Below are 27776 nucleotides of genomic sequence, written 5' to 3'. Positions count from 1 at the left end.
TGGGGGTGTCGCTGGGGGGGGTGGCCGATCTCTCTCTGGAGGGACGTGGGGGTGTCGCTGGGGGGGGTGGCCGGTCCCTCTCTGGAGGGACGGGGGGGGGGTCGCTGGGGGGGGGGGGCCGGTCCCTCTCTGGAGGGACGTGGGGGTGGCGCTGAGGTGGTGGCTCGGTCTCACTCTTGTGCTCCAGCCCTGCTCTCCGAGGGTCGGGGGTATTTTAAGGGTGTCCGTGTTTCTCGTTAGGCTCCGGTGACTGTCTCCCTCGTCCTCTCCCGTCCCGGCCGGCCCCGGGCCCTGTCGCCCTGCGGGCGGATGCCGGGGAGCTGGCGGAGGTGCTGGGCGAGTTCGATGCCGTGATAGAAGACTTCTCCTCGCCCGTCAGCAAGCGCCACTTCCAGTACGAGGAGCACCTGGCGCGGATGAAACGGCGGAGCAGCGCCAGCGTCAGCGACAGCAGCGGCATGAGCGACTCAGAGAGTGAGACACCCCCGCCCTCGCTCTGCCTTCCCCAGCCCTCCCGCACGCTTCCCCTTCCCCTCCCCCTCCCTCCTGCGCAGCGGGCAAGGGCAGCTGGCCTCCTGCACCACATCTGCATGCAGTTCGGTGTTGCTTTGGCTAGCAAACCAGTTGTTTCTACAGCTTATTCCGGGGGGGAGGAACTTTCAGAGCTGACAGGTAAAAATAGCTCTGACTTCTAGACACTTGACACTGCTCTCCCCACCCTTTAGAAAGCAAAACACTGCGTGGCTTTTCTTCTTCTTCTTCTGTCCTTGTATTTTGGTGTCTGGAACGTAAGTCTTTTCAGCAGCATTTGGGGAGACATTGTACCAGTTTCTATGATCTAAACTAAATGTACATTTCTTAAGAAACAGGTGTCTTATTGTTACAAAAGGCAGAGATTATCTAGCACTATTTATACCGTTTACTTTTGTCCCCTGCTTGCCAAAAATTAAAACTATTATGCATTTAATTTTGCTGTCTTCTCCAAGCATTCCTGCACCTTATTCTTTGTTCCTTCCATCAAACAGCTTGTTGAAGGTGACCTGCAGACAATGTTTTTTAATTAGATTTGTGTCCTTTTTTGCCCTCCTTTTATGATACATAAATAAATCCAGAAAGATGTATGTTTTTAAAATAATTTTCTTCTTATTTTCCCACTCACAAATATCAAGAATGTCAAGTCTGGTCTTCTCTGGTTTTGTCTTCTTGGAAGTGCAGACATTTCTTGTTAATTTTCACCTTAACTCAGGGGTGCGCAAACTTTTTGGGCTGAGGGCCACATCTGGGTGGGGAAATAGTATGCAGGGTTGGGGTACGGGAGGGAGCGTGGGGTGTGGGAGGGGGTGCGGTGTTCAGGAAGGGGCTCAGGGCAAGGGATTGGGGCAGAGGAGGGGTGCAGGGTGTATGAGAGGGCTCAGGGAAGGGTGTTGGGGTGCGGAGTACAGGAGGGGTGTGGACTGCGGGAGGGGGCTCAGGGCAGGGGTTGAGATGCAGGGTGGGGCAAGGGGTTGGGGTGCACAGGGGTGCAGCAGGGAGCTCAGGGCAGGGGGTTGGGTGCAGGAGGGGTGTGGGATGTATGAGGGGGCTCAGGGCAGGGAGTTGGGATGCGAGGTGCAGGCAGGGGGCTTAGGGCAGGGAGTTGGGGGGTGGGGTGCAGGAGGGGTTCGAGCTCCGGCCCGGCACCACTTACCTATAGCGGCTCCAGGGTGGCAGCGGCGTCCCCGGCCTAGGGTGACCAGATGTCCCAATTTTATATGGACAGTCCCGATTTTTGGGTCTTTTTTTTATATAGGCTCCTATTACCACCCCACCCCCTGACCCGATTTTTCACATTTGCTGTCTGGTCACCCTACGTGGCCCGTGCTGCTCCAGGAAGCGCTGCGGCCCCTGGGGGGGGGGGGGGGGGGGGGGGGGGCGCGGCGCGCGTGGCCCTTGCCGCTCCTCCAGGTACCTCCCCCAAAGCTCCCATTGGCCGCGGTTCCCTGTTCCCGGCCAATGGGAGCTACTCTTGCCTCCAGGCACTGCCCCCCGCAACGCACGGAGCCCTGTGCCCCCCCCCCCACCTGGGGGCCGCAGGGATGTGGTGTTGGCAGCGCCACGGGCTGGATCCAAAGCCCTGAGGGGCCGGATCTGGTCCGCGGGCCGTAGTTTGCCCACCCCTGCCTTAACTGATCAATCATAAAGATGCAGAGAAGGACAAAAGCCCATTTTTTTTCCTTTGTGGGTTCCCTTAATGTTGATGATTGCTGGGGAGAATCTTGCTATGCTATACAAAAGTGAAAAGTCAAAGAGAAACACAGTGGTACTTGGGGTGGATAAGGTCAGAGGCTGGAAAATAAGGTGTCAGAGAAGAAAGAGTTCCCAGCTGGCTGGTAGAAGACTATAGAGGCACTCCATTTTTTAAAAGCCAAAGACAACCCTAGTCCATTCTAGCAGGAAGACTCCTGATGACTTCTTCATCCTATAGTTAACTAAATATTTACTAAACAAGAATGTTGTATTAAAAGTATTTTCACAAGAGGTTTATAGAAATACCGGAAACCACTTCCTCCTCTCCCTTCAGTGAATGGTGCTGTCTTCTGGTTTTGGAGGTTGCCGTTTTAAAGATAAACTGGAACTAGTGATTTAAATTGAGGCAAAACATTATTTGCACAGTGCAGAAAGAGTGCTAGTTGTACAAAAGAGTATTAAATTAATACAGATAGCATACTGACAACATACAAGCAAAGGATATGGAATCAGGAATATCCAAAATCAAGGTAACTGAGCAATAAAGTTTAGCATACGTTTGTTAGTGTTATCATTTCTTTTAAAAATTATATATCTTGGTTGTTCTTGTTTGTCAAGGAGAGTATACCAAAATTAATAGTAATTAGGAGGACTGAAAGAACCTGCTTTCCCATTAAAAATCCATGGAATCAATGTTTAAGTAGTCATAAGTAAGTTTAAAAAAAAACCCCACACAAGCAAAACCTATTTTTTTAATTGCTAACTTCCTCTCCTCAAAAAAATTCCATAGAATTTGCCTTATAAAAAAACTTATACTTTCTGATTTCCAATGATTACTAGTAATGAAAATGTTTCTTTCACTAAAATGGTAAATTGTGACCAGATACTTAACTTAACAACAAAGGGGAAGGAACACAAGCCAAAATAGGGAAAAAATGGATTAAAGTCTATTTAGACAAGTCAGATGTATTCATGTCGGCAGGACCTGATGAAATAAATCCTAAGGTACTTGAGGAACTAGCTGAAACCATCTTGGAACTGTTAGTGATACTCTTTAAGAAAACATGGAGCACGGGTGAGGTCCTAAGAGGACTGGAGAAGGGCAAACATAGTACCTGTCTTTAAAAAGGCAGGGGGAAAAAACCAGTCAGCCTAATGTCAACACCTGGAACAAATAATCAATCAATTTGTAAGCACCTAGAGGATAAGAAGTTATAGCAGAGGTTCTCAAACTTTTGTATTGGTGACCCCTTTCACATAGCAAGCCTCTGAGTGTGACCCTCTCCTTTATATATTTAACACCATAATAAATGCTGGAGGCAAGATCGGGTTTGGGGTTGAGCCTGACAGCTTCTGATCTCCTGTGTAAGAACCTCATGACCCTCTAAGGGGTCCCAACCCCCAGTTTGAGAACCCCTGGGTTAAAGTAATAGCCAACATGAATTTGTCCAGAAAAAATCATGCCAAACCAACCTAATTTCCTTCTTTGACAGGGTTACTGGTCTTGTGGATGGGGGGAAGCTGTAAATGTTACATATCTTGATTTTTAATAAGGCTTTTGACACAGTCCCACATGACAATCTCACAAGCAAACTAGGGAAATGCGATCTAGGTGAAATTACTATAAGGTGGGCTCAAAACTAGTTGAAAGACTATACTTGGAGTAGTAATCAATGGTTTGCTGTCAAATCAGAGGGTATATTTAGTGGAGTTCTGCAGGGTCTGTTACTACTCAATATTGTCATTAATGTCAGATAATGAGTGGAGAGTATGCTTATAAAATTTGTGATAACACCAAGCTGGGAGGGGTTGGAAGTACTTTGGAGGACAGGATTAGAATTCAAAACGACCTTGACAAGTTGCAGAATTGGTCTGAAATCCACAAGATGAAATTCAATAAAGATAAGTGCAAAGTATTACACTTAAGTAGAAAAAAATCAAATGCAGAACTACAAAATGGGGAAAAACTGGCTAGGTAGCAGTTCTGAAGAAAAGAATCTGGGGCTTATAGCAGACACAAAGTGAATATGAGTCAACAATGTGATGCAGTTGCAAAAAAGGCTAATATCATTCTGGGGTGTATTAACAAGAGTGGTGTATGTAAGACGTGAGCTAATTGTCCTGTCCTGCTTGATACTGGTGAGGCCTCTGCTGGAGTACTGTGTCCAGTTCTGGAAACCACACTTCAAGAAAGACATGAATGAATTTAAGAGTCCAGAAGAATGCAACAAAAATAATAAAAGGTTTAGAAAACTTGACCTGTGAGGAAAGGTTAAAAAAACTGGACATATTTAGTCTTGAGAAAAGAAGACTGTGGGACCTGCTAAGACTTCAAATACATTAAGAGCTGTTATAAAGAGGATGATGATCAATTGTTCTCCATGTCCACTGAAGAGAGGACAAGAAGTAATGGGCTTAATCTTCAGAAAAAGAGATTTACGTTAGATATTAGGAAAAAACTTTCTAATGATAAGGATAGTTAAGCTTGCAAGGGAGATTGTAGAATCCCCATTTTGAAGGTTTTTAAGAACAGGTTAGACCAGGAATCGGCAACCTTTGGCACGCGGCCCGCCAGGGTAAGCAGGCCAATGAGGGCGGCGGTAAGCGGCACAGGCCGAGGGATGTGCTGGCCGCCACTTCCCGCAGCCCCCATTGGCTTGGAGCGGCGAACCGCGGCCAGTGGGAGCTGCGATCGGCCGAACCTGCAGACGCAGCAGGTAAACAAACTGGCCCGCCCCGCCAGGGTGCTTACTCTGGTGGGCCGTGTGCCAAAGGTTGCCGATCCCTGCTCTAATCCATTAAAAATAAATAAATAAATAAATTTAAAAAATTCTCCACCATTTTCAGATTTACTGCAAGCCTGCAGTCAGGTACTTTCAGTTTACTTAGAGACCTGCCTATACTGGTATGTTCTGCCTGGATTCTTTTTCCTTGACTCTCTGATCTAGTTCTCGTAAAAATACCCAGCAAAACTTGTTTCTCTTTCTGAAGACATCATTTAATATAGTAAATCCCTCTCCAAACCTCCCTCTACCATTTTGGTGAAATCAGAGGTGAATGGCAGTTTTTAATAAAGAGGGTCTTTCATACCAGAGAGAGGCTCAAATATCGGCTGTAAACATAAATCCAGTTACATTCCCCTTGTCTTTCATAACTCCTCTTACTACGTGTGCTAATTTCCAGGCTATTTCTATTCAAACACAGGCTTCTTCCCTCAGCCCAGCTTTTCTTCTAACTTGATCTTAGTGAAGTTTTGATTTTAGTGAAGTTGTAGTGACCTCACTATTCCCGTGGCAACACTTACGTTAAACGTAGCTGGGCTGTGTGGGGACAAATTCTTAAAACACAAATCTGCAACAACAGCAAAAGAAATGCTGACAGTGTTTTTTCTGAACTGCTTTTGCTGAAAAATGTAATTTGTATAAACTCTCTCCATCTTCATAAATCTGTCAATTCCACAGCCACTACTCTGTGTATAAGAGCTACAAGATCATGTTTTTATGGCGTGATCCTACAAGTGCTTGGTATGGGCCATTGTACCACAAATAAGGTTAAGATTTTGTCTCAGTTATTTTTAGTAAAAGTCCCAGACAGGTCACGGGCTTCTGTGAATTTTTGTTTATTGCCCGCAACCTGTCTGGGACTTTTACTAAAAATAATGGGGGGGCTGCCTATAGTGGCTGATAGCTGTGGGGACCCCACCATGGCTGACCGCTGTGGGGTCCCTGCCAACTGCTAAGAGCTGCGGGGCCCCTGCTGCCCACAGCGGCTGACCGCTCCAGCCCCAAGGCCTGGGGCTGAAGCAGAAAATGTCACAGAGATCTCTGAAAGTCACAAAATCCATGATCTCTGTGACAAAATCTTATCCTTATCCATGAACCACAATTGGCTTACACCAAGATATAACCAAAAGGGCCACTGATTTTTGTGTACTTCAGTTTTGGGGTGCCCAACCTGAGACATCTTGGGCTGATTGTCAAAGGTGCTGAGCCACTCTAACAGCTGTTAATGGGAACTGCAAGTACTCAGCATGCACAGGCTGGGTATACCAAATCTGAGCTACCCAAAATCAGTGGCACTTCTCAAAAATTGTGAGTCTATTAGTGAGTGTTTGCCAGGGTCAGGCTCAAAGATGGAAAGACACACAATGTAGTTATAGCAAATTTTGCACTATTGATCTACTTTAACATTCAATGTAACTGGCAACAAATGCCCTCCCCTGAAAACTATTGTTTTGTAGTAGGGTGTGTAAATCCATTCCTCTTTCTAGCGCTTCTGCCACCAGGGTAAGCCATTTTCCTTTTGGAAAAGCTTGCATTTCCCCTCTTCCCCATATCATCTTGCTAAGACAGAAAGCACAGTCCTTTACACATTGCTTCTGTCTGAAAAGTCCCCTTTTAAGGAAATGGACACCAAAGGGACTAATTGAAGATCTTATACCATATATGGGAGGCTTCTTGAAAACTTTAGAATTAGAGTCCAAAGTTATTTCCCTGTCTGGAAAATTCTCCCATTTTGTGATCTTTGTCATGTTACTTTAGATAGTATGGTCTTTGGGGCAAGGTTTGTCTCTAACTACATACAGCACCTAGAACAATTGGCTCTAGACCCTACTATAATACAAAGAATTCTGACAGGAACAAACATTAATCAAGATCTTAGGACTGGATCCACAAAGGGACTTAGGCACATAAAGTCCCAGTTTTAACTCAAGTGGGGCTGTGCTGGCACTCATGACACAACTGGTGGCTTAGTGCCGTATCAAAACTCAATTCTTTATTCCCCATAGTAATAAAGGGGACACATATTGACTAGTTGCTGAACTACCAGGATAAATAGTACCTACATGTTTCAGCTTGAAGCCCTCAGTAGGGTCAAAGTACAAGTATAAAAGCTGCAGGCATTAGGTAGTTGTTCATGTAAAGCTAGTGCTTACAGTAAAACTTCTTAGGCCAGCTTACAGTAAAACTTCTTAGGCCAGCTACAAACTTTTTCCAGCATAGCTCTGTTGGTCATGAGTAGGATGATATGCAATTTGTGACTGATATAGCTGTGCCAGCAAAAGCTTCTAGTACAGATCCAGTTATACTAATAGAACTGCTTTTTTGCTGGTATCTTGTATAGTTTGTTTCACTTGGTGGTTGGGTGGGACTGCAATAAACTATGCTGGCAAAAGCACAATTTTGCTGGTATAAGCTGCGTCCACACTAAGAGTTCTTTGCCGGTACAGTACACCACTATTGCTATATTGGCAAAATAATTCTAGTGTAGACCTTGCCTATCTCTCCTTTCATTTTGCTTCTTTAAATTCTTATCCTTAATTAGGAGCTTGAGAATAGAAATGTTTCACCATAACTATATCATTTTATGCACCCCACCCCCAAAAAAAATCTTTTTACAATATAAGCCATAATCCGCTATCATGCTCTCAAAATGTTTCACATTGCCACTGATGTTATAAAAATCTTATAAAATAAATACATTTGATTTAGACCCTTCAGTGACACTGGCTACAATGTTGTAACTTGATATCATTCTTGACTTAAGAAGTAAACTTCTTTGTCAATCAACTCTTAGCTTTCAAAATCAAATCCCACTCATGCTGCTTTGGCTTTATTTATTTTATAATTTCAAACCCACTTAATAATGCTATATTCGTCATGAAAAGGCAGCATTCATTAGCAATCCTGCAGTAACAAACCAGTAGGTAGATATGGTGGAGAAAAATATTCTAAGGAAATAGATTGTTGCCTCAAACCTACAACAAGATATTACAATCAGCAGGGAGCAATAAAATGACTAATGAAAAATACCTTAGCACTTCTGGATTTGTTCTGCCCTGCCCTCGCCTCTCCTGCATACCACTTTCTTTTCCTTTCACTATTTTTGCTCTAGGAAAAGGAATCATCATTAAACAGGGGAAGGTTTAAAATAAAAACACTACCTCACAACTAGCAAGATTGATGGGGACTATATGGGAAACATATGTAATGAGAAACCATGATACACATTAAAAAATACAGCTACTGGTTTCCCATGATCCCTTCATGGTATCTTCCAGCCAGAGAGTTAAGGGAGATTTGGAGCTCTTCAAATCTTCAAGCCCAGGTTGTGCAAGCTGTCTCAGGGTGTGCCTCCCACCTTTTTTGGTTTGGTTTGGTTTTTTGTTTAGAGAGTGTCAGCATGTGGAGCAGAAGGCTGATAGAGTAAACAATGCAGTAAAGTGTGAGCATGTTTATGTCCAAAGTAAATCGTGCTCTCTCTGGTTGTGACAGCTCTATTTCTTCCAAGACTTATTAACATTCATTTTTAACTGCAGCATTAGAACTATTAAGTATTTGACTTCATTTTTTAAAAAATCACGGACTTCTAGAGCAGTTAATGTTGAGTAGGGGCTGAGCTGTGCAATCTGTGAGTAAAAGCTCTGAGCCTTTGAACTGCACAATAATAAATATATGATTTAAAGAGGCTTTAAAATGAAGCTTTAAAATTTCCCCTGTGAAAACTTTAGGGATGACATTTTCAAAAATGTTCAGTGTTGGTAAAAAGTCCCCTTGATTTCAGTGGGAGCAATGCTAGGCCAACACTAAGCACTTTTGAAAATCTTACCCTAAGTTGCCTCTTCTAGAATAGTATGATGAATATTATTTTTATAAAATATTTGAATATATCATTGCCCGTTTTAAAAGGGAAGGTCTGAAGATTTCCTTTTTCAGCTAATTACTATCCAGAAAGTTTCAATTGTTTATCTCATGGAATATTGTATATTTACATGGCCTTACAGTGGGTTTTATGCTTTGAGGTTTAACTGTGTTCTGGGACAGCAAAGGCCAGTGAGAACCTTGAATTATTTCACCAAAATACAACCCACCCATCTTTACTGCAAACCCTTCATTTTGCAGCTATTTCTTCATCCTGTTCTAAGTATATCAACTGAACAGACTGACTTGGGTTGGGTTCAGCTGGCAGCTTTATAAAATGGCAAAGGCTTTTACTGGGTTATTTCTTAAAAGATAGTCACTCAGGGATCATAATTTAACAAACACTGACTTGCCAGAGGAATAAAACTAGAAAGCCATAATAATAATAATTAGTGATAAGATGGATGTCACAGCTAGGAGTGTGTGGCATGGGTAGGAGCAACCATGTGATAGAACTTTGACATCAGCCTCTAGCTCAGGGATCGGCAACCTTTGGCATGCGGCTCACCAGGGTAAGCCCCCTGGCGGGCCGGGCCAGTTTGTTTACCTGCTGCGTCCCCAGGTTCAGCCAATCGTGGCTCCCACTGGCCGCGTGCCAAAGTGGGTATCAGGATGTGTTAGGAGTGCTGCTTCCAGGATGGTGGTGGTGGTGAGGATTTTAAGGCTTACACCCTTTCTGGAGTGTGTCTTTTGAACGATGCACAAAATACACAAACTGCCCTGGACAGGATGTTTAGGGGAGGGCAAAGATTGAAGCTTCATTATCCCAGCCGTTTCTCTATCCTACATCCAGACTAAACAAAGGCTGATATTTCATAACATAAAAATAATACATAACAAATAGAAGAAATGGGAAGTTGATTGTAATAAATGTAAATCAGAAGCTTAGAATTGTAGAAAGTTTATAAGAGATGCAAAGGGACACAAGGAGAAATCTATGGCCTGCAGAGTGAAGGACCATAAGAATGAGTTTAAGTATATTAGGAACAAAAAAAATCCTAACTATGGTATTGGTCCATTACTAGATGGAACTGGTAGAATCATCAATAATAAGTCAGAAAAGGCTGAAGTGGTCAATACATTTTTCTGTTCTGTATTTGGGGGAAAAAACAGATGATATGATCATGATAACACTCTTTCCATTCCCTAGTACAGGGATCGGCAACCTTTGGCCCCCGGCCCGCCAGGGTAAGCACCCTGGCGGGCCGGGCTGGTTTGTTTACCTGCCGCGTCTGCGGGTTTGGCCAATCGCGGCTCCCACTGGCCCCGGTTCGCTGTCCCAGGCCAATGGGGGCGGCGGAAAGCGGTGACCAGCACATCCCTCGGCCCGCGCCGCTTCCCGCAGCCCCCATTGGCCTGGGACAGCGAACCGTGGCCAGTGGGAGCCGCAATCGGCCGAACCTGTGGATGCAGCAGATAAACAAACTGGCCAAGCCCACCAGGGTGCTTACCCTGGTGAGCCGCGTGCCAAAGGTTGCCAATCCCTGCCCTAGTATCTCAGGAGGATGCTAAATAGCAGCTACTAAAATTAGATATTTTTAAAAAAGAAGATCCAGGTAACTTATTTGAACAAGAGTTTTATAGGAGCTGCCTGATGAGCGGGCTGGACTTTACTGTTGATTTTCAATAAGTCTTAGAACACTGGGGAAGTTGCACAAAGCTGGAAGAAAGCTAGTGTGCCAACATTTAAATAGGGTAAATTGGATGACGCAGGTTAATTATAGGCTTGTCAGTCTGACATCAGTCCAAGGCAAGAGAATGGAGTGGTTGAATGGGACTCAATTAATAAAGAATTAAAGGAGGGTAATATAATTAATGCCAATCAACATGGGTTTATGGAAAATAGATCTTGTCAAACTAACTTGATATCTTTTTTCATTGAGATTACAAGTTTGGTTGATAACGGTAATAGTGTTGATGTAATATACCCAGACTTCTATATGGCATTTGACTTGGTACACATGACATTTTGATTAAAAACCTAGAATTGTGTAAAATTAACATGGCACACATTAAATGGATTAAAAACTGGCTAACTGATGGGTCTCAAAATGTAATTGTGGACAGGGAATCATTAACAAGCAGTGCGTTTCTAGCAGGCTGCTGTATGGATCGGTTCTTGGCCCTAGGCTATTTAGCATTTTTATCATTGACATGGAAGAAAACATAAAATCATCACTGATAAAGTTTGCAGATGATACAAAAATTGGAGGTGTCATAAATAATGAAAAGGACAGGTCACTGTTGCAGAGATAACTGGTAAACTGGGTGCAAATAAAACAACATGTGTTTTAATATGATCAAATATAAATGTATACATCTAGGAACAAAGAATGTAGGCCATATTTAAGGGATAGGGGACTCTATCCTAAGGAGTAGGGATTCTGTAAAAGATTTGGAGGTTATCTTGGATAATCAGCTGAACATGAGCTCTCAGTATGATGCTGTGGGCAGAAGGGCTAATGCGATCCTTGGATATTGTAGTAGGGTGTACTAGACCTTTTAAGAATAAAGAGGTCCAGAAGGCCCCATTCCAGGTCTTGGAATGAACAAGAGACCAGAAAATAGCATGTTCGTGGAAGAGAGGAAGCTGTCTTGGGGATTTACGAGTTGGATCCTGGGTGGGGGATGGCGGGCAGGGGGTAAAAACCCCAGGACACTGTTTCTTTAAGGGCCCAAGATCAGGAGCCCTGTTGTGTAGGGTGGAGCAGGGCTCCCCTCTCTTCCAGCCAGTCGAAAGGAGCTCTGTGGAGGAGGGCAGTATATTGACTGTCTTCTTCCTCAGAACAAGGGAGACACTGACAGGAGAAGGAAGCCAAACCAAATGGGTTTAGCTCCAGTGAAAAAGTGCTAGGACTTGTGGCTTTAGGTGGAGCAGACTGACAGAGGAAGAGCTCTGGGTGTGGCAGCAGAACCAGAGCTAAGTATGAACTGTTGAATTACATAAGAACGGCCATACAGGGTCAGACCAATGGTCCATCTAGCCCAGTATCCTGTCTTCCAACAGTGTCTGATGCCAGATGCTTCAGGGGGATGAACAGAACACGGCAATTATTGAGTGATCCATCCCATCATTCAGTCTCAGCCTCTGGCAGTCAGAGGCTTAGGTACATGCAGAGCATGGGGTTGCATCCCCGACCACCTTGGCTAGTAGCCACTGATGGATCTGTCCTCCATGAACGTATCTAATTATATTTTGAACCCAGCTATACTTTTGGCCTTCATAACATCCCTGGCAATGAATTCCACAGGGTGACTCTGTGTTGTGTGAAGAAGTAATTCCTTTTGTTTGTTTTAAATTGCTGGCTATTAATTTCTTTGGGTGACCCTTGGTTCTTGTGTTATGTGAAGGGGTAAATAACACTTTCTTATTCATTTTCTCCACACTGTTCATGCTTTTATAGATCTCTATCCTATCCTGCCCTTAGTTGCCTCTTTTCCAAGCTGAACAGTCCCAGTCTTTTTAATCTCTTCATATGAAAACTGTTCCATATCCTTAATCATTTTTGTGACTCTTCTCTGTACCTTTTCCAATTCCAATATATCTTTTTTGAGATGGGGTGACCAGAACTGCATGCATTCAAGTTGTGGGCATACCATGGATTTATATAGTATGATATTTTCTGTCTTATTATCTATCCCTTTCCTAATGATTCCTAACATTGTTAACTTTTTGACTGCTGCTTCACATTGAGCAGATATTTTCAAAGAATTATTCACAATGACTCCAAGATCTCTTTCTTGAGTGGTAACTGCTAAGTTAGACCCCAGCATTTTGTATGTATATTTGGGATTGTTTTCCAGTGTTTTTTACTTTGCTTTTATCAACATTGAATTTCATCTGCCATTTTATTGCCCAGTCACCCAGTTTTGTGAGACCCTTTTAACTCTTCACAGTCTGTTTTGGATTTAACTATTTTGAGTCGTTTTGTACCATCTGCAAACTTTGCCACCTCACTGTTTATTCCTTTTACCAGATCATTTATGAATATAATATATTGAACAGCATTGGTCCCAGTACAGATCTTTGAGGGATTCTGCTACTCACCTCTCTCCACTGTGAAAACTGACCATTTATTCCTCTCCCTTGTTTCCTAACTTTTAACCAGTTACTGATCCATGAGAGGACCTTCCCTCTTATCCCATGACTGCTTACTTTGCTTAAGAGCCTTTGGTGAGGGACCTTGTCAAATGCTTTCTGAAAGTCCAAATACACTATATCAACTGGATCACTCTTGTCCACATATTTGTTGACCCCCATAAAGAATTCTAGTAGAATTCTGAGTATGAACTTGATATTGGGGAGTCATTGAGGAGTGTTTGGATTATTTTGTGATTAAGGACTCTGAAGACTGTGTGAACTCTATTTGATGTTAAACCAGCCCCAGTTAGGGGTGCTGCGAGTCACAACAGAAACTGTGTGAAATGCTTAAGGGGCCTGCAAGAGGAGGCTAACAAGGCCAAGATGCCTGCAAAGTGACTGTGACAGATCTCTGGGTACCCAGGACTGTGGGTCACCTTGTTAGCCCCTGCTCTCAACATGAGGGAGTAGTAACAGGGTATCAGCTCCTAACACCACCAGCCTTTCAGCCACTCAAGCACTCTCCATTGGGCTATGCTAGTCATATCTATGCCTTGCGGGTTAACAAGAGCTTTCTGTAGATACCTTACATGATACCCCTTATGGATAAATACTCTGCAAGCCATGTTTGGTGTAGTGAGTTTGTCAGGGTTGAGCCAAAAGTTGTTTACAAAGAACAGGGGACCCTTTGCCAAGGGGTTTCTGTGTCACAGTGACCTGTGCTCAGTAAGTGGCTGTTCCGCTATAGATACATAAACAGGGGAATCCCAAGTAGGAGTAGACGGGTTATTTTACCTCTGTACTTGGCACTGGTGTGACTGCTGCTGGAATACCACGTCCAGTTCTGGTGTCCACAATTCAAGAAGGGTGTTGAAAAATAGGAGAAGGTTTAGAAAAGAGTCACAAGAATGATTAAAGGAATTAGAAAATATGCCTGATAGGAGCTCAGTGTATTTAGCTTAACAAAGGGAAGGTTAGGGAGTGACTTGATTATAGTCTAAAGCATCTACATGGGGAACAAATATGTCATAATGGGCTCTTCAGTATAGCAGAGAAAGGTAAAACATAGTCCAGTGGTTGGAAGGTGGAGCTAGACAAATTCAGACTGGAAATAACAGTGAAAGTAACTGACCATTGGAACAATTTACCAAGGGTGGTGGTGGATTCTCCATCACTGACAATTTGTAAATCAAAATTGGATGTTTTTCTCAAAGATATGCTTTAGGAATTATTTTGGGGAAGTTGTTATACAGGAGGTCAGACTAGATGGTCACAATGGTTCCTTCTAACCTTGGAATCTGAATCAATACAAGTGAGTATTAGAAGTATTCTTTTAACAATGCTTTGCCTAAAATGGCTAGGATGGTTTTCAAGGTAGGAGAAATGCACGCATCTGGCCAATAACTTGACTTTCCACCGGTGAATGGGCAGGTGTATTTTCGCCTACTGAGAATGATAAAACTTGAACTCTTAATGAAGAAACAAGTCATGATAGTACTTGAGATGACTGGAGGATGACAATTCCATTTTGTGGCAACTTTTGAGGTTTAAAAATTTGCTTTTGCTCCATTTGGAAACAAAACCAAAATCTTTAAAATGTTTATGCAAAATCTCTCTCTTTCTCTCTTTGTGCTGGACCCCCAAACCCTTAAAGCTTTGTAGAAGCCAATACAGCTCCATGAAACAGCATATTTTAGTGAAAATGTTCCAACCAGCTCTAGTTAGTAACCATTGCAGAATGGGTTGTCAGTACTTTGACTGCTTGGAAAATGGGGAGAGAGAAAACTACAGAAATTGTTTTATAATTAATCAGTCAAAGAGGGTTGTTAAAAATTCAGATCAGTATATATTTATAAAGAAAAATAATTGTGTGAATAGCCCTAGATCAATTTACAAACTACTAAAGCTCCTGCTTAATTAAAGCTTTTTAATTTATTCAAGTTGCCCTTGCAAGTATTCAGCAAAAGGGGCATGTTATTCGATCTAGTTACCTATAAACTGAACAGAAGCTTGTGAGTTGACATGCTTTAAGCCCTGGTTTGAAATATAACATCCTCTATCATTGTATGTGGTGCCAAGATACTAAAATGAGGACTGTTTGAAAAATACATATAACCCATTCAATTCAGCTGGTTCTAAAAGCTTTAAAACAGAAAATTGCTTGAAATTAGTTGTGGTATTCTTTCCAATTGTAGTGTACTGAAAGTGTTGGTACACCTCTACCCCGATATAACGCGACCCGATATAACACGAATTCGGATATAACGTGGTAAAGCAGTGCTCCAGGGGGGTGGGGCTGCGCACTCCAGCGGATTAAAGCAAGTTCGATATAACGCGGTTTCACCTATAATGCAGTAAGATTTTTTGGCTCCCGAGGACAGCGTTATATTGGGGTAGAGGTGTATTTAGGCATTCTTCTTCACCAGTGTTTCAATGGACTAGACTCTTGGCCTCAGTGCTGTTTATTTGAGGTGCTGTGAGTTATTCAACTTTATTATAATGCCAGTGTTTATGCTGCCATAGTTAAAGTTGTCTGTATCTTCCACTGTAAATATCCTACTCATGGTGCATGTAACTTGGCTATAAAAATGTTGTTTTAGTTGAAACTTTGTCTACAGGCTGATCTCAGGAGGAAACATGTAATGTTTTTAAATGTGACTTATAATCTATTGGGCCTTACTCGATGTACAGTACAACACCAGGAAGACTCACATAATTAGAGGAGCAATGTCAATTGAATTTTTTTTTAGATTGGATAACTTTAAAAAAGGTGTCTGATGGACCACCTTTTAAATAGTGCATTTAGAATTTTGCTGCAAGCATCTCAGAACTCTTCTCTAATCACAACTGTGACATTTCAGGTGGATTGCATTTGATTTGGAAAAGTTGGGGTGGAAGTATAGGAGTGAAGAAGTCAAACTGAGATCATAAAAGAGGGCTAGAGATAAGCAACTATCCCTAGCCTTTTGAATGGGGAAGCCCCGAAGATGACTTTCATGCTGGTAAGCTGCATTCCCACTTAACGTATGTTGTTTGAATGCTGCTGTCTGGAGAGAACTGTGGTGAGCCTGTTGCACTGCATTGCTGGACCAGCCTATGGAGTTGGTAGGAGGCCTTGTCTACCTTGAATAGGAACTGAGCTGGCAGCCTGCACTGCAGTGGCAGCAGGGCCGGCGCAACCCATTAGGCGACCTAGGCGGTCGCCTAGGGCGCTACAATTTCGGGGGGGGGGGGGGGGGGCCCGGGGGGGTTTTTGGGCGGCGGAACCTTCTGCTGCCTCTGTGGGGGGCGGCATTTCGGGGTGGGATCTTCCGCCGCCTAGGGCAGCAGAAAAGCTGGTGGCGCTCCTGAGTGGCAGCTGTGAGACACCAGGAATATGTAGCTGGTGGAAGAGGAGCAAGCTGGGAGCCCTCCATGTGTTTTCTCTGCATGTACCTCAGCAGAGGAGGGAGTTAAAGCTACCATGAGAGGAGCAAGCAGACAGAACCAGCATGAGATTTAGGCCTGGTCTAAAACTTAGATTGACCTAGCTACATTGTTCAGGGCTGTGAAAAATTTTGTGCCCTGTGTGACATAGCTAGGTTGGCCTAATTTCCACCATGGATGCAGATAAGTCAACAGAAGAATTCTTCATAGGGTCTTCTAGCCACTACCTCTCAAGGAGGTGGATTTACTACAGTGACATAAAAACCCCTTCTGTTGCTTTAGCAAGTGTCTATGCTACAGCAGTGTAGCTGCAGCAGCGGCACTGTAGTGCTTGTAGTGCAGTCATGCCCAAGGAAACACCAAAAAACAAGCACAACTAAATCATCTATAGGCATCCCACTTAAGCAGAATCACCATCTGCACTGAGCAGCATTGCCCTAAAGCAAAATGAGGTTTAAATTTGTTTCCTGGGAGATGTCCTAATTAAATGAAGTGCATTACTGAATTCAGATTAAAATGTTAGTTTGGTAGAACTACATTTTTCAGGTTGTTGGCTCCTAATGTGGGAGCTGGCAGCTCTTGGTATCTTCAACACAATAACAACTCTTCCATTCACTGGAACTGTGACTAATACTTTTCAAGAACTGGGTGTCATGGGGCCATTATTATGAAAAGAAGTACAGGTCCCCTAGCCTTAGAGAAGTGTTGATGTTGAAAAAAAACTAAAAGCTTTGCCCCACATCCCAAACCAAATAACATTTATAAGGGGATTAGACCTATTGCTTTTCCATAACACATTCAGCCTTTCTCCACAAGTCCTAAAATAAGAGTGCAGAATATCATCTCTGGAGGAGGTATCATGGGGTTGGCATCTCAGAGCCCTGTATAAAAGAACTCTATTAAAAAAATTATCCAAAGACACAAGATCTAAAAAAGCAGAAGGCGCAATATCAAGAGTTATAGGCAAAGGAAATGAGATGTTTATAGATGAATTTTGAATAAAGGTAGAGTAGATTAGGCAGAAAGAGGGAGAAGAAATTTGTCAGAGGTAGGAACAAATGACGTTTCACTCCCCTGTGGTGGTCAGATTGTGTGAAGTGTCAGAAGCGGCTGTTGCTAATAATAGTGGCTGATGTGCATCTCTTCTCTCAACGTAATTTTGCATACTGCCTTAGATTACCACACATTGTATTTATTCAGCATTGACATTGCAATTGCAGTGTTACACCCTGACCCTGCTTTTGTGGGGCGTTGTTTGCTCCACAAGTTTGCTACACGTTTTTTAATGGTATTTTTAAAACAGTTCAGTCTAACATTTTTTTCTGGCCATTGTGAATCAGGCAAGGCACATGAGGACTTCAAATTAGGTTGGGTAACTACTGAATTTGATGGAATTAAACAAGGGATAAATTTGGCACACTGTGACATTTCTCTCTCGCGCTTATTCTGAACTGTGTCTGATGCTTCTTCCAGAAATTATTTGTCTGAGGGCGCAGACATTTACCATACGTGTAGTTTGACATCTATATTTAAGGAGGGGCAGCTCCAGTCAGGCCAACGGGGACGCCTGTGTGTGTGTGGCAAATTCCGTGCCTGCCCACAGGGGTGCCATTTCAGATTTTTTTTGGGGGGGGGGGAGAGCAGCGTCAATTTTAACTGTAATTCCAGGGGCTACTTAGGCAACTGAAAACTCTTGTATTTTGGCAGATAATAACTTAGAAATTATCTGACAGGAGCACTGTATCTAATTCCTATATCAAGAAAGAAAATTAAATAAATATTAGACCCACTCAGCTCTAATACTAATGTGTTCTGACCAGTGTTCCCTCTAATTTTTTACGTTCATGTGCGGAATGAATTTTGTTATGTGCATCAATATGGAGGTGCACCTTCATATTGGTGCACATAACAAATTCATGTGGTGGGGGTGGAGCCAAGGGTTTCGGAGTGTGGGAGGGGGCTCAGGGCTGGGGCAGAGGGCTCCGGGATGAGGGCTCTGGCTGGGGTGCGGGCTCTGGGGTTGGGCTAGGGATGAGGGGTTTGAGGTGCAGGAGGGGGCACAGGGTTGGGGCAGGGGGTGAGGGATCCAGCTAGGGGTGAAGGCTCTGGAGTGGGGCCTGGGATGAGGGGTTTGGGGTGCAGGAGGGAGCTTAGGGCTGGGGCAGAGGGTTAGGGTGCAGTGGGGCGTGGGCTCTGGGGTGTGGCTGGGGATGAGGGGTTTGGGGTGCAGGCTGCCCCGGGGCTGTGGTGGGGAGAGAGGACTCCCCCCAGCTCTCTCCCCAGCTGCGGCAGCTCCGGCGGTGCTGGGCTGGGCTGAGGAAGGGGCCCCACTCCCAGGCAGCTCCGGCGGTGCTGGGCTGGGCTGAGGGCTCCTCTCTCCCAGCTGTGGCAAGTCCAGAGCAGGTCCGTGCTGGGGCCAGCAGGGAGAGATGCCGGTTCTGACATTTTGTGGCAAGTCACTTAAGGGACACAGGTTAGATTTAAAACTTTTAATGTATATTCTTACTCAGATACTCTTACCAGGGGCGGCTCTAGCTTTTTTGCCACCCCAAGCACGGCAGGCAGGCTGCCTTCGGGGACTTGCCTGCGGGAGGTCCCCTGTCCCGCGGATTCGGCGTACCCCCCGCAGGCATGCTGCCGAAAGCTGCCTGACTACCGCCCTCACAGGGACCGGCAGGGTGCCCCCCGTGGCTTGCCGCCCCAGGCACACGCTTGGTGTGCTGGTGCCTGGAGCCGCCGCTGACTCTTACTAAAGTCAGAAGGGACCATCATGGTCATCTAGTCTAACCTTCTGCACATTGCAGGCCACGGAACCTCATCCACTCACTCCTGTAATAGAACTGTAGCCTCTGGCTGAGTTACTGAAGTCCTCAAATCATGATTTAAAGCAGGGGTCGGCAACCTTCGGCACACGGCCCATCAGGGTAATCCGCTGGCAGGCTGCGAGACATTTTGTTTACGTTGACTGTCCACAGGCACGGCCCCCCGCAGCTTCCAGTGGCCGCGGTTTGCCGTTCCCGGCCAACGGGAGCTGCGGGAAGCGGCGCAGGCTGCAAGGACCTGGTTTAAAGACTTCAAGTTACAGAGAATTCACCATTTATGTTAGTTTAAATGTGCAAGTGACCCATGCCCCATGCTGCAGAGGAAGGAGAAAAACCCACAAGGTCTCTGCCAATCTGACCTGGGGAAAAATTCCTTCCTGTCCACAGATATGGTGATCAGTCAGACCCTGAGCATGTGGGCAAAACCCACCACGCAGATACCTGGTAAAGAATTCTCTGTAGTAACTCAGAGCCCTCCATATCTCGTGTCCCTTCTCCAGCTGTTGGGGATTTTTGTTACAGGCAGCCACGGATGGGCCACACGCCATTGTAGGCAGTTCTGTCATACCATCCCCTCCAGAAACTTATCAAGCTCAGTCTTGAAGCTAGATAGGTTTTTTGCCCCCACTGCTCCCCTTGGGAGGCTGCTCCAGAACTTCACTCCTCTGATGGTTAGAAACCTTTCCCTAATTTCAAGCCTAAACTTGTTGATGGCCAGTTCATATCCGTTTGTTCTGGGGTCCACATTGGTGCTTAATTTAAATAACTCCTCTCCCTCCCTCCTATTTATCCCTCTGATGTATTTATAGGGAGCAATCATATCTCCCCTCAGCCTTCTTTTGGTTAGGCTAAACAAGTCAAGCTCTTTGAGTCTCCGCTCATAAGGTAGGTTTTCCATTCCTCAGATCATCCTAGTAGCCTCTCTCTGCATCTGTTCCAGTTTGAATTCAACTTTCGTAAACATGGGAGACCAGAATTGCATACTGTATTCCAGATGAGGTCTCACCAGTGCTCTGTATAATGGTAGTAACACTTCCCTGTTTCTACTGGAAATACCTCACCTGAAGCACACCTGGACCGCATTAGCCTTTTTCAAGGCTGCATCACATTGATGGTTCATATTCATCCTGTGATCAACCAGCACACCCAGGTCTTTCTCCTCCTCTGTCACTTCCAACCGATAAGTCCTCAGCTTATAGCAAAAATTCTTGTTGTTAATCCCTAAGTACATGACCTATCACTTTGTACTACTAAATATCATCCCATTTCTATTACTCCAGTTTATAATGTCATCCAGATCTTCTTTTATATTTCAATCCTCCTCTGTATTGGCAATACCTCACAACTTTGTGTCATCCAGAAATTTTATTAGCACACTCCCACTTTTTGTGCCAAGGTCAATAATAAAAATGTTAAATAAGATTGATCCCTGACGAACTTCACTAGTAACCTCCCTCTAGCCTGACAGTTCATCTTTCAGTATGACCTATTGTAGTCTCCTCTTCAACCAGTTCCTGTTCACCTTTCAGTGCTCATATTAATCCCCATCTTCTCCAGTTTAACTAATAATTTCTCATGTGTATCAAGTGCCTTACTGACATCCAGGTAGATTAGATCTACTGCATTTCTTTTGTTTAAAAAATCAGTTATCTTCTCAAAGAAAGATTTTAGTAACTTTGTTACTACTTTCTGAATACAACAATTGAAACAACTGTAGAATCATAGAATATCAGGGTTGGAAGGGACCTCAGGAGGTCATCTAGTCTAACCCCCTGCACAAAGTAGGACCAATCCCCAACTAAATCATCCCAGCCAGGGCTTTGTCAAGCCTGACCTTAAAAACCTCTAACAAAGGAGATTCCAACACCTCCCTAGGTAACCCATTCCAGTGCTTCACCACCTTCCTAGTGAAAAGTTTTTCCTAATATCCAACCTAAACCTCCCCTACTGCAACTTGAGACCATTACTCCTTGTTCTGTCACCTGGTACCATTGAGAACAGTCTAGATCCATCCTCTTTGGAACCCCCTTTCAGGTAGTTGAAAGCAGTTATCAAATCCGCCCCTTATTCTTCTCTTCTGCAGACTAAACAATCCCAGTTCCCTCAGCCTCTCCTCATAAGTCATGTGCTCCAGCCCCCTAATAATTTTCGTTGCCCTTCGCTGAACTCTTTCCAGTTTTTCCACATCCTTCTTGTAATGTGGGGCCCAAAACTGGACACAGTACTCCAGATGAGGCCTCACCAATGCCAAGTAGAGGGGAATGATCACGTCCCTCGATCTGCTGGCAATGCTCCTACTTATACAGCCCAAAATGCCGTTAGCCTTCTTGGCAACAAGGGCACACTGTTGACTCATACCCAGCTTCTCATCCACTGTAACCCCTAGGTCCTTTTCTGCAGAACTGCTGCCTATTACTTTCTATCATTTAGGCTTACTTTTTGCAGTTCACCAAACTTGGAACAGATCATTTAACTTTAGGAAACACCCTAACAGCCCTTTCTTATCATAATCGCCTGTTAATCAGTCTCTTTATAAACAAAATTCTGACTCCCTGCCTCAGGGGTGCAAGCTGGGAGCAGCACATCTCCTTTCTCCTCTGCTGAACTCATTGCATTGCACACTCTGGCTGCCAGCCTGAGGCTTGCAATTTTGGGGGGGAGGGGCAATGCCCCAGCCATACCCCCCCAAACACCACCTATGATGTTTACATTGTTTTGTTTTGTTACTGTTATAAACTTGCCATGGGCATTGGTCTTAATTTCTAATGCTTAGAATTTGTCTTACAGGTGCAGATTCACTCTACAGAAACAGTTTTAGCTTCAGTGATGAAAAACTTAACTCTCCAACAATGTCAATTCCAACTCCAACTTTACCATCTCCAGCAGTAACTCCTTGTAAAGGTAAATCTCATAGTAACTTTATTTTAAGTGTTTAAGTTTCTTCTGAACTCTGAGTGGTGCAGACTCATCTCTGTAAAATGTTAATCTACTGATATTTAAGATGTGAACAAACTCCTGAGTGTTAGTATTAAGACTACTTCAAACATAAGTCCTACTAGTATCTGTGCTAAACACAATGGCACATTAGGTGCAATGTCTGCAATAACCAGTGGTTCATAGGTGGGCCTGCTAACTGTATTAGCTATGAATCTACAGCATTAAAGGAAACATTAGTTTTTGGCTGATCTAAAATTGTGATGTGTGTTACTAAATACTTCCTTGAATGGGTTTATTTTCACTGTAGAGAACTCATGTTACAACTTGAATGTACACAAAAACGCTTAACTTGAGTGCAGGGGTGCTTTTAATGTGAGTTGTCTGGCCAGTCATGGCAGATGTGCTAACTCAAGCTGTAGCCTAACTTGTCAGCTGCTGACACAATCACTCTTTGCAGTGTCACTGGTCTCGCTTGACCTAGGCTAACTTGAGAAGCCTTAACTTGAGCGCAGATAACTCGAGTTACCTTACGTCTTTTCTGAAGAGTGATGTCTGCACTGCAGCTGGGAGTATGCTTCCCAGGCAGACTTGTGTTAGCTCTGCTCGTGCTAGCATGCTAAAAATAGCAGAGTGCCAAAGTGGTCCAGCTAGTGGCTCGGGCTGGCCAACTGAGTTTGTACTCAAGGGGCTAGCCTGAGCCATGCCGCCATGGTCATGCTGCTATTTTAAGGCAGTAGAGCGAGCGGAGCTAGCATGGATCAATCTGCCCATGCTGGGAAGCACACTCCCAACTGCAGGGTAGACATACTCTAAGCCAATGAAAGGAACAGGCATACATTCATGCTACACAGAGCTTTCACATACAGTAGCACCTCAGAGTTACGAACTGACCAGTCAACCACACACCTCATTTGGAACCGGAAGTACGCAATAAGGCAGCAGAGACCAAAAAAAAGGAAAGAAAAAAAAAACAAATACTGTACAGTACTGTGTTAAATGTAAACTACTAATAAATAAAGGGGAAGTTTAAAAAAAGATTTGACAAGGTAAAGAAACTGTTTCTGTGCTCATTTCATTTAAATTAAGATGGTTAAAAGCAGCATTTTTCTTCTGCATAGTAAAGTTTCAAAGCTATATTAAGTCAATGTTCAGTTGTAAACTTTCGAAAGAACAACCATAACGTTTTGTTCAGAGTTACATACAACCTCCATTCCCAAGGTGTTCGTAACTCTGAGGTTCTACTGTACTTGCTCAAGTATTTTTCCCACCTTCATTTATATTATCTGCATACATGTATGGAGACCTACTGTCACATTCCGGGGTGCAATCCAGACCCGTGAGGGGTTGTCACCACCTGCCCCACAACCTTGGGTGCCTCACAATGCTAGCTGTTGTAGCTGCCCCTGGGCTGCTCACAAACAGTCTGCCAGCATGCAAGTCGCACCCTGAGTGTTTGTGTATAGCAGGGATCAGCAACCTCTGGCACACAGCTTGCCAGGGTAAGCACCCTGGCGGGCCAGGCCAGTTTGTTTACCTGCTGCGTCTGCAGGTTCGGCCGATCGCGGCTCCCACTGGCCGCTGTTCGCCGTCCCAGGCCAATGGGAGCGGCGGGAAGCGGCGCGGGCCTAGGGATGTGCTGGCCCTGGTCCAGCAGCTCTGATCCAAGTAGCCTGTCAGTCACACTCTGGCTTCCACAAGCCTTGGTTACTACTTGCATCCCCAATACACTCCCAGACCTGAATTTTCCCAGACACCTGTGGTCTGCACTGTCCAAACCTCTCCTGGACAGTTCAGATATTAAAGGTCTGTTGCCCCTGTAACGGTCAATATTAAAGTTTACTGCTTTACCTGGAGTTACCAAACAGTTCAGTTTAAACACAACACTGGATTAGTTTAGATTAAAAATAAAACAAGTTAATTTAACTACAAAGAGAGGTTTTAAGTGAGTACAAATATATGGTATTAAATTCAGAAATGGTTACAAGAGAAATAAAGATAAAACGCTTTCTAGTAGCTAAAACATAACAAGCTAGACTTGGTTTAAGGTAAAATCCTTATCACAGGTTCCAAGCAACATGGTTGAGCAACTTCTCAGGTCAGGATCTCACCGCAAAGTCTTAGGTGAAAGAGAGAGTCTGGGGTGTTTTTGCCCCTCACTTTTCTAGTCCAGTCACCCTTTGAAATGCAAATTTCTGAGGATTACCCATAGATAAAGTTCATTCCAGCTGTGAGGAAGCAGACATGGAGTCTCATGGTGAAAGAAGTTCCATGCTGTTGTTTGCTAAAAGGCAGATTGATCTCTTTCTGCTTCCCTTCATTTGCCAAAGGATAGCTACTTGACAGGTGATTGCCAATCAACTTTGATGACACTTGGCTAGAGGTGTCAGCTTGTCCTTTATATTTGAGAAACCAGTTTACTCCTTTCCTTGACTTGTCTGGTAAACACACTGTAGTCATAATTTCAGTTTATGTTCATAACTCTTAGTACGCATTTTGTACACACAGTTTATGTTCATAACACAAGAATATAAATGATCAGTGTGTAGGGTGTGAATACAGAGGTGCTCAGGGTTACACCTACCCATATGTGAACACATATGCTGACATGCCATATATTTAATTTAAATTCCTTACATAAACTAAGCTAAGGCAATATTAAGGCTGTGCAATTGAGCACCCATTTCAGGGAATGTGGAGGGATTTACTTAGGAGGAAAGATAAAAAGCTACATATATGCAGTTTGATTAAGCCATCTAAGGGAAGGTGGGACATAACCTTACAAATATCAGAAGGTTGTAAATAACAAAGAGAAGAATTAACTATTTAACTTGGTATTAGGGGATAATAATGAGAAGTAATGGGATCCAATTAAGCTGGCAGCAGAGACTCAGCAAAGAATTAGACTGACTATCCGGAAGCTATTTCTGAGAGCAAGGTTTATTTGATTGTGGAATACTCTCTAGAAGGAAGTGATAGAAGCCACTTGCTATATTAAAAAACTGGATTAAAAAACTGAATTTATGTATAAATTCTAGAATACTAGAATACTAGAATTTATACATAAATAACAATTCTTCACTAGCAAGCAGTGGACATCTAACAGTGATGGAAAAAGCGTAACTTCTAATTTTTAAGGAAACAAAATGAGTTTTGCTTTAATGTCATTATGTGAATAATTCCCTAAAATAAAGGAATCAAAATTTTAGGCCAGATATCAGGACAGTCTTTTCTCAGAAGCATTTGGACATTGCAGTAGGACTATTAAAGGAAGATAGGTCAAGGAATCCTCTCTGAAGATAATCAAGAAGAGATTAGATACTACTGGGAATAATGTTGGGAGTTGTCCTTCAAAATTCAAGTGGTTTCTAATGGCCTTTATTTGCCTCAGTGGCAGAGACTTACATTTTTCACTTATAAACAGTGCTGACCGTACTCTTATTTTGCAGCAAAGCTTGGAGACACAAAAGAACTAGAAGACTTTATTGCTGATCTTGACAGGACATTAGCAAGTAAGTAGATTCACTTTGTGTGGTACCTTAAAAATGATGGAAGTCAAAGTATTTACAATACAAAATATCAGTGGAGATGGGGTTGGGGGGTGGGAACAGTATTTTTACATAATTTCCTTTAAAATATTAGAGTTCTTTTTGTGTCTTTTGTTGTGGGAGAAGTAATGGGGTAGAACATGGGGACAGATCTGCCTTTGTCCATGTATTTGTACTTTTAGATCTCCTTAGTCTCCTTTTCCTGCTAGTAGATGCTCTCATTTATCTACTCCCCTCCCTCCTTGTATATATTCCCACTTTTTAGCAGCCAAATTCAACTTGATTTTGACTAGCACTTTCTTACATATAGCATTTTTGGGACATAAAACAAACCATATATCATGAAGTTGCTTTGATAGTGCACCTATTATGCAAGCAAGAGTTCTTCAAAAACTGATTCAACACAGTGAAAAACAGGCTTGTGTTTCATAGTCCTGTAAGTCTAAATAACTGACCAGTAACTATGAATGACTGGTATAAATGTAAATATTAGACTGCTATCATTGTCTTTACACAATGATTATGGAAAGGAAGTCCATACCTTATACTTTAAATTAAAAAAAAAAAAAAATCAGTTGATCTAGTCTCCATTAAATACAGACCAAATTTGTCACTACCTGACAATCTATTATTCAGTTACACTATTCTTTGGCTCTTCATCGGGCTATGGAAAAACACTTCTCTTTTTAAATATTGTGTTACATCTATTCCCCTTCTCACAGTTTGCCTGTGCTGTTCATTTGGGCCATGGTCTTGTATTCCTTTGCATGCAAACAGAGTGTTGGGTCCCCTGGGGCCTAAATAGGCAGTACAGACAAAGAATGAAAGGTGTAACACAAATTGTTTGTTTGTTGTTTTTAAATCCTTTGTTTCCCTTTCTTTGTATTTTTTAAGCCTTAGTTGATTTGCCTTGAGTTTAACTCAAGACAACTTCTTTTATGATCGTAAACTTGTGTTATGATCTGGCTTATTTGTGTTTAGCTCTTGCTGTCTTCTCACTTGTATCTTAATTCTGGCCTAGTTTAACTTATTTTAAGTATTTTCTTATTTACTATCTTTTGCAATGGATCCATTCTAGAGCTATTCATTCTTTACCAGTGAGATTAAATGCAGTGAAAAAGGCCAACTTCAGTCTTATATTACTATCACATATTTTGAGTTCTACTATATAGTTGGGGTTATGCAACAACCTACACTTACTTGTGCAGATGCCTTTGGATACCTAAGATGCCTTTGGATACATTAGAACAGTGATTTTCTTAAACCTTTACAACTTTACAATCTTTATAACTTTTTGGCTTCTATATATATTTTTTGGCTTTCCCCTCTTTCACGTCAGTTAAACAGCAGACAGTTTAAGAAATGGGACATCAAATATGACATTTTGTCAGTGAAACGTAATCTTGTTAAGTGTAACATTTGGGATCTCTCATCTTTCATGTTTACAGGTATGTGAAGCAAAGAGATTTTTGGCATCACCCCTGTCTACAGATAATTCCTTGAAAGATGCAATGAAGACCTAATGATATGGATCACTGAAAGCCGCTGCCATGTCTGACAACTGTCAACTTTGCTATCCAGCATATTCATCTTCTGAACATAACAATAGTCACCTTCTCTAAGCATTTAACTGATGACATCAGTTTTGTTACTTTGCAGCAGGCAGGATCAGATAACTTAAATGTGCTGATACTATATTTGTTTTCTTAAAAATATAGCTTAAATTTTAATTTAAAATTGCTTTTATGAAAATATATTTGTAATTTTATATAGTTGGAAACTTTAATGCTTTTAATATATTTTTGTATACAAATAAAACCTGAACTGAAATCTAGCTGTCTAAAATCTCTTTGTGGGTTTAAGAAGATTAATTTATTAAGTTTCAAACTCATCTCAGTTCCCGAGATCATGCATCAGATTTTAAAATGTCTGATAACTTATTTCATGATAGGCAAAATAACAAAATGCAGGCTTTATGTAAAACTTTACATTTTTCTCAATTAAAGGGCCAAAGTTGGTTAAATGTGAGTATTACATA

The 27776-nt window shown here is 42.9% G+C and overlaps 1 protein-coding gene across 1 annotated transcript in view; it reads left to right on the top strand.

Annotated features, from left to right (window-relative positions):
* Window positions 1-27201, top strand: part of LOC113405987 (regulator of cell cycle RGCC-like) — a 27773-nt gene extending 572 nt beyond the window's left edge. The window contains exons 2-5 of the mRNA XM_026647496.2: window positions 241-474; window positions 22044-22157; window positions 25640-25702; window positions 27187-27201. Coding sequence (XP_026503281.2) covers window positions 241-474; window positions 22044-22157; window positions 25640-25702; window positions 27187-27194 — 419 coding nt within the window. The 3' untranslated portion in view covers window positions 27195-27201. The remainder of the gene's footprint in view (window positions 1-240; window positions 475-22043; window positions 22158-25639; window positions 25703-27186) is intronic.
* Window positions 27202-27776: the final 575 nt, after the last annotated feature.

The sequence above is a fragment of the Terrapene carolina genome, unplaced genomic scaffold (assembly GCF_002925995.2).
Source record: "Terrapene carolina triunguis isolate 2854851 unplaced genomic scaffold, T_m_triunguis-2.0 Scaffold17, whole genome shotgun sequence".
Taxonomy (NCBI): domain Eukaryota; kingdom Metazoa; phylum Chordata; order Testudines; family Emydidae; genus Terrapene; species Terrapene triunguis.
Note: the sequence above shows the minus strand (reverse complement) of the source record. Positions and strands in the feature narration are given on the sequence as shown.